The following is an 8,092-nucleotide window of genomic DNA, read 5'->3' as shown; positions in this document are numbered from 1 at the left end:
TCTTCATTTTTTCCCCTATTTACTTGTCTCGTGTAGGATAATATTCACGGATCGCCTCACTACCAAAATTTATAATACAAACACTACTACAATTTCACGATTCCTAACGTTCGTAGTTACACGAGTCGGTGGCTAAACATTTATAATTTAGTACTGTTACCTGTATGAAGGCATGAAGATTTATACCATGTTCTTAAGTTTAATTACCTGTATGAATTCATTAAGATTTTTACCGCGTTGTTAAGTACAATTACCTGCATGAAGTAATTAAGATTTTTTCCACGTTCTTTAGTCTAATTACCTGTATGAAGTAATTAAGATTTATACCACGTTCTTTAGTCTAATTACCTGTATGAAGTAATTAAGATTTATACCACGTTCTTAAGTCTAATTACCTGTATGAAGGCATTTAGATTTATATTACGTTGTTTAATATAGTTACCTGTATGAAGTCATTACAATTTAGGTTTGGTCTAGTTACCTGTGTAATGTCGTTATTATCACACCACAGTTAAAGTTAGTTACCTGTATAAAGCAATCACATCTTATATCACGTTAATGAGCTTAGTTACCTGTATAAAGTCGGCAAGACTATTATGTTGACTGAAATCTTCAAGGTACTTTAATACAGCATTGTGGTCAATATAGGATCTTCCTGACTGGTCATGTGGGAAGCCCTGAAACGTGAGCAGTTGCTTGGGGTTGTTGGACCTACAAGTATATTTCGTCAAATTCAGGAGAATACATCTTGGCATGAGTGATCATCTGGTAATATTTTTCGTCTATATGCAGAAAAGAAGCCTCTTTTTGAAAATCATTTGTTGATGCAAAAAACCCAAACAAAATAAACAATATACAGTATACTAAGACCATTTAAAACTCATAAATGACACTAAAGGCCTAAATAATGAAAACTCTGTGTCATTGGTTTTCAGAATCATACAAACTACAAGTCTAGGCCCAACCTCGGACACTTATAGTGAACTATCAGAATCAACAATTTGTTTTGCGTAAAACAATTGCTAGAAATAAATAGAAAAAAACCAGCACCACCTACAAGGCTACGCCCAACCTCGGAAACGTAGAGTTCACCATCAAAATTGCTTTAAGGTAATAGGATTGTGTCACCATTTCTCAGTAGAATTTCTTCAAATTTTGTAGTTATAGTGCTTTGAAGTAAAGAAAATGTTCTGCCACAAAAAAAATACAGGTTGTCAGAATTTTAAGGATTTTATATAAATTTATGTAAAAAGGAGTGAATTTTGAAAAAATAAATAAACACACGTTTGTTTGCAAAATAATGTCACTAAAAATGATACTGACATAGATTAGTATTGCATTAATGTATATCAATTTCATCAATACTGAAATTGCGTAAAATTAATTATCTATAAACGATTAAAAATTGACATTTTATAATAAAATCATATTCACAAAGTAATTGCATGTAAGAGTTATCGTTCTTGAAAAACTTCACAGTAGTGAGATAGGTAGCCGGTTTCCTGGAGTACAGAAAAATGGACACATGTGACTCATTAATAAAAAGAAAAAACCTGAATTAATGCCTGGATTGCTTTGAAATACTTTAATATTGAAAGAACACACTGTTCTGTCAATAATAAACATACAATATTCATTAGTTTAATATTAAACATTAGAATATGCGGAAATTGTGATACTGTCTCCCTACATTGGATTTTCAACTAGGGATGCGCTTCTTATTTCCGTTTATCAATACACTCCAATGACCTTAAATAGATATGAAAGCATGCAAGTACCTATTCGAAAACCTTATTTCTAGATGTAGAAAGCCATACAAACGTAGACACTTTACTGCCCCATTTGGTCATTACGTCCATCTAGAATTCATCAGTGGTTAAATTAAATGAAAATCCATGACGAAAGTGTTCCGGAACATACCCAGGATACAGTGAAAAAGGAAGGGTGCATATGAAGCCCATTATAACGTTATATACTGACAACGTGTAACAACTAGTGATTTATCATTAAACTAGTATTTCATGTCAATCCTGCCAGAAGAATAACATGGTTCTTTTCACTACAAATAGCATGTCTAAGTGTAGTCGTTTTGTCTGATTGTGCCGTTTTAAGTGATCCGTTAAGCATTTCATGCATTACTAAATCCATAAAATTTCTATTCTTTGAATTTAATGTTCTACGACATAAACTACGTACAAACGATGAAATTCCTCTTGATTTCTGAACGTTACAAATATGCTTTACACTGTTAACCCAGTATTTAACTAATTTCTGTCATATTATAATTTATTTTCATTGTGAGAAATGAAATGTGTTTAATTTATCTTATAGAACACATTTGGGAAATTTACCATAGATTTTTGTAAAGACAAGAGTGTTCTGGCAAACCAAACGCATCAACAGTGCTTTCACTGTAAGCCCATGTTCCACCAATGCGGGAGTTCCTTTCAAATGCCGTTGGCTTGAATTGTCCTTGTTTTGTAAGAAGGTGTTTGATTGCACACAGTCCCGACACACCTGCACCAATGACAGCCACATATTTCTGCTCCGTACTTACGTCAGAACTATGGTCGTTGGATGCACTTAGAAGAGTAAAGCAGGGAATTAACAAAGTAACTTTAACAATAAATTTCATGTTATTTGTTTATCTCATATTTGTAATGTCTAGATAAAATATCAACATTCTGCCACCACAGTGGATATCGTTAAACCACAGGAAAGTCCATATCTGTCGATCTATCACGTTCAATAAAGAAGTTTGCATCAAGGAAATAAATATTTCAAATTTTATCAATATTTATGGTCTATTTCATTAACGTGAATAACTTAAGACCATGTTATAATTTATGTGAAGATTGGTTTACAGTGTTTATTTTAATTCCCCAAGAATTATTCAGTGAATACAATATGTATAAGAAAACAAAACGGCAAATACTATTAGAAAGAAAAATATCAAAATTCAGCTATTTTTTTGTAAGAGTTAGTTTCGTATATTATTTTTTATTCATATAAACTCAATAACATGTAATGTAAAGACAACATATCCATACTCCGAGCACCATCCGAATGTTGTTCTCAACTTACTGACGCTTGTACAAAAACTCTTGTAACTGATAAAAATATGTAAAGGTCGACACTACATGACTCAAACAACGATAAAGAATGGTCTATTTTAGAATAACAATGGACGGTCATGATATAACAACTATAGGCAAGGACCAGGCTGTTCAACGCATGGTAAGTTTAATGACGAATTAACGACTATTCTCAAATGGTGATTTTTGAGAAATAACTGCAAATTAATAATAATGTCGAGTGGTCGGTTCTTCATATCACTATTTTACATACATCTGCATGTGACATACTCTTGAATTTATTTCCATATTTTGGTAAATAGTCTAAATTAAAAGGTCAGGTTAAGTTATTTCTAAGTTAACCAAGCTTTTGAATCGAATAGAGCTGTTTTAACTTAAGAACTTCACTTCCATAACAGAGCCCACCTGGTGTGCGTAATGGAGTATATGTGTCAGAAAATATTAAAATAAATTACAAATCCCATCAAGTTATTTACTCCTCTGAACAATTCAGTGCTGTCGTTTATATCTTATGTAGATGAGTGGTTAATATTGAAATGCTTCAATACAATGGCTTAAACTAGTGTAGATCCTACCTTGTGTCATTTCGTCTGGTCGTCGTGACAGGGTTGAGCCAGTTCTTTCCAAAGTCTCTGTCTGCTTCCATTGCTGTGCTTTTGTGACAACTGCAGATGATTGTCCTTTTCACAAATCTAAACAGGTTATTAGACTACATGTTAGCACCGGTTATATGTGAAGGCCGATCACACAGAGTAGATAAACATATGCTTCAGGACAACAGAGGCAGGGTCTGAAATATTAAAGGGAAAATGAGATTTGTGATAAAACCATCATCATAGTATAAATGAAAACATATCTAAATATACTTAACTTTCAACCAATCTTGAAACATGTTTCCATGTTCAATACTAGGGTGCCAATTAAACATAATTTGGACTCTCGGTGCCAGTAATGTGTTAAGCCCAACCTCCAACTCCTTCAATTCTGCATATGCACACATCACTCAGACAACTCAGCATTTACAGTCATTTGCTTCTCCCTGCAATACTGGGTACAAAGCTGAACACACATTAACAGAAAACAGTTCCAGGTCATTCGTGTGAAAGTTTTCAATCATAACAAAACCAGGGAACACATCATGAAAATACCTACCTCTGAAAAAATCTCCGTTTAAAGCTATCGTTATCGTTGACAAACACTTTTCGTATCAGTAATGATATCTCCTGTAGAGGCCAACCTCCGATAAGTCAAATGTAACCCGTAGCTACGTTTTTGTAGTAGGCGGAACTTATATTCCTTATGATTTTACACGAAGGACTCAATTTTCTAGTAGCCATATTAATATGCAGACCGCGACTCCTGGAAGGTGTCTTTAATTGACGGGGTACACAGGGGATATATTTGGGTGCGTTCATTTATCCGGTATTTGTATATGACAATTTTTACTGTAAAAAGAGGAAGCATATCTTAACTTTACAACTATGTATAACAAATAGCTTGAGCTATTTCAATTAAGCATACAAACAGCTGTATGATGCATTAATGATAATGTTAAGCCTTCGATTACCAATTTTATACATGCAATCACGTAGAAGCTTGACATTCATTTTTGAAGGAAGGAGGGGCAAATATTTAAATAGCATTGTCTAAAATTCGGTTTTAAAGTAAAACGAGAGAGGTTTCAAACAACCTGTTTTGGTAAGAAAGGCATGTTTTATTTCAACATTACAAATCAGTGTCAACTTTTTATGAAAACCATGTGTCTGAAATGTTGTTTAAAGCCTCTGATTTATTTTTCAATATGGCGCTCTCTATGGGGCTGCAGTTCATGGCCTACATATGTAGTGTCGCTATCAGATCCTACACTAAATAAAGTTACTTGTATCCTGTAGATATAGGAAAGGAAACGAACCTTCAATATCAATTTTAAGTTTAGAATTGTCAAAATTTCTCGTGTTCTTAATTTCTTCAATTTCATATGTGGTAAATACAAATGGCTGTATTTGCTTGTGGTTTAAAGTCTTGGCAGCATCTGTGTTAGTTCGCTCTATTTGTTATCATTACACTGTTACTGTTATTCATATTGATATACCAGTATTTAGATCCTTTGGTTTTTGACAGTTTCTTAATGTACGTATAATTGTATATATAAAAGATACTATTGTATTAATTGTCACTATGTCTTAATGATCTTGTGCGTTGAACAACTTGTATAATTTGTACAATAAATTTGGTTGTAATTAGTAAGGGGAACAACTCTTTATCAATATAAACACTAACAAGTTACTCGACCTTTATTATTTGAGTTATTTATAGCAATAATTTAGACGATGTATTCACTGATAACCTATAACTCAGATTTTCACATGATAAAAACACATAGACTGAGAGTCTCGTAGAAATAAGAATCATAATAAATGCTTACATTTAACTTGAAGTGTTATTACTTAGTCCGACTGACAGTTCCAAATAGCAAAGCTCCTTTCACGGTTGGGCGTTTTATTTTATCCGGAAGTAGAAATTATAATATTAGTAACATAGACTGCAAAAATAATATCCGGAAAATACCTAACCGATGCTTATACAATACCGGTAGTAGCAGACGTCTTAGTAGAGGGACAACACTAAAGTCTCGTGCACTACTGTTTGATGAAAGTTGTCCGTGAAACGCTGATGCCCCTGCAAGATGACTAAAAAGAAACGTGTAAAAAAGGTATTAACTACATTGTACGGCTTATTTTATTATCTTGTTGTTTTATGCATACAACAAAATACTTATGCTAAGAGATTTATTGATCACTTTTACATTTATACAGAGAGCAGGAAAGTGAGGTTGAAAGAATGAATATATGAATATCTATAACACACTTCAAAGAAATTTGTAAACAAAACAAATCTGGCGTCTGGGTTTCCTTTCCCAGGCAGCCGCACGGTATGATGACATGCATGTCTGGGGGAAAATATATAAACTGAATATATTCACAGAAAAGCAGGATTCAATAGTAAGGGATACAGTTCTTAAACCTATGAACAAAACAAACTTATTTACAGATTGTAATATGGTTCCAACTCAAAACAATCGGGCGTTACCCAGCAACTAGAGATCATGAAGGAATATGATGTATTTAGAGTTTGATGTCACATGAACCACTTCTGAACAAACTCGAGTTTTATGGTATCAAAAAGAAAGTACTGCACTGGATAAAAAAAACCCACACAACTCAATGTAAACGGTAGAATTAAATGGTTCGTTCTCCAAACACATAATATATTGAGACTCTCAGTCCATTGTTTTAGAAATAAGATCAATTCTATTTTTTAATCTTTGTTTATGACTTGTTGTTATTAGTTGTGGATTACATGCTTTGCACAGACGAAAAGTAAACAAACGAAACAGTCATCAACTATAGGAGGTCACTCAGGAGAGTTCTTCAAAATACCTGTCCGTCTAAACTAATCCATCAATGCCTTTGGAATCCCAGAGTTTAATATCTAGACCAGTGTCAAGGAGGATACGAATCAGGGTTAAACAGCCTATATTATCAAATAAAGATTAAACAAAAATGGGAAGAACCGTGCTAACTAGCTCAAGCATGCATTATAGTTCATTATTGGCAAAAACCTCAAGACACATTTGGAACTGTCAACATTGAGCATACCATTGTGAAATCATTAAAATGGAACAGAACTCGACTAGTATCAATGATGAAACAAAGGTATGCATTATTGGTGCACTGTCGCAATTGCAAGCTGAGCAGCTTTCAATCGATCTTGCATTAGTGAATCAGTTGAATGAACAACACTGCTGATGAATTGATTGAATGATCTGTGCGGAAGATATAACAATTGAAAGCATACACGAATATAATGGAAACAACATGTCATCCTCTCATCAACACACCATGTCAGTATCTACAGAGAATGATCTCACATAAGATATGGCGACAATGCATTCTATGCTGACCTTATCACAATAACTTACCGACAGGTATGCGTTGGCTTATGTCTACGGCATGCATACCTCTTTATTGTTAGCTCTACCAATCGATAATGCTGTTGAAATTAATCAATAACACATTGTTTAATTGATGCATTTGACATCGCACCTGCATTGTATTTCAGAAGATGTTATACAATATGCAATCCTTATTTTTTTGTATTATTTAACGATATTCATCGAGCTCTAAATGCCACGAATCATTCAAGAGTATTACTTCATACTAAATACATTCTTATGAAAATACAGACATATTTTTCTCTAATGCGGATTCCCAGATTCCGTTTGCATAGATTTGCAACATGTTTATGTGTTTTAATGTATTTCCCGTTATAATTAAACATAATTTATTGTTTATTTCTAACTGGATATATTTTGTCAAGTTGTAAATAATTAGGCCGTCCACGCACACGAAGTAATTCGTTTCCTGAAGTTGTTGTATGGAATATTCCACCATAGAAGGGGCTTTCAACTCCAACAACCCAAATGGAGTATTCAATGGTGTGAAAGCGGCATTGTCTGTGCAGATGAGGTTGCACTAGGAGGAAATGCTGTAGCCAGCAAAACAGAACTAAATAAAAATTCCAGTACAAAAGCATGCATATACACACACACGTGGGGATTTTACCCGGGTGACATAATGCTAGTAGTTATTGCTGTCCGATAAGGCCTTATAATAATGATAATAATGTTACACTCATTCACAATATTCGTTACATGGTAGTGGTACAAAATAAGTTCTGACAAGTTTCAACGGGCAGCTTTAATACAATCTACACATAATATTTTCAAGGTGTAACAAAACCATTTAGAGAAGTGTTACATCATTTTAAGCGAAGGATACACTGAAATGTTTCAATTAAGTTTCATACATAATTTCTAATTTCATTTGCTTCAGACAAAACACATTAATACATTTGAAATCATAATTTTCTCCTCCGATGAAATAAATACAATTTTTCCCATACTTGGTCGGATTCAGTATTTCCTATATAAAAAT

At 33.5% G+C, this 8,092-nt stretch overlaps 1 protein-coding gene across 1 annotated transcript in view; it reads right to left on the bottom strand.

Annotated features, from left to right (window-relative positions):
- The window catches only part of LOC110459004, a 34,709-nt gene extending 26,773 nt beyond the window's left edge, over positions 1 to 7,936 (bottom strand). The window contains exons 1-5 of the mRNA XM_021511024.1: positions 5,521 to 7,936; positions 3,671 to 3,787; positions 2,352 to 2,582; positions 573 to 711; positions 482 to 525 (exon numbers count right to left, since the gene is read on the bottom strand). Of these exons, the coding sequence (XP_021366699.1) occupies positions 482 to 525; positions 573 to 711; positions 2,352 to 2,582; positions 3,671 to 3,741 (485 nt within the window). The 5' untranslated portion in view covers positions 3,742 to 3,787; positions 5,521 to 7,936. The remainder of the gene's footprint in view (positions 1 to 481; positions 526 to 572; positions 712 to 2,351; positions 2,583 to 3,670; positions 3,788 to 5,520) is intronic.
- Between the last annotated feature and the right edge of the window lie 156 nt (positions 7,937 to 8,092).

The sequence above is a fragment of the Mizuhopecten yessoensis genome, unplaced genomic scaffold (assembly GCF_002113885.1).
Source record: "Mizuhopecten yessoensis strain PY_sf001 unplaced genomic scaffold, ASM211388v2 scaffold9901, whole genome shotgun sequence".
NCBI lineage: Eukaryota > Metazoa > Mollusca > Bivalvia > Pectinida > Pectinidae > Mizuhopecten > Mizuhopecten yessoensis.
This window is presented reverse-complemented; position numbering and strand designations above follow the sequence as displayed.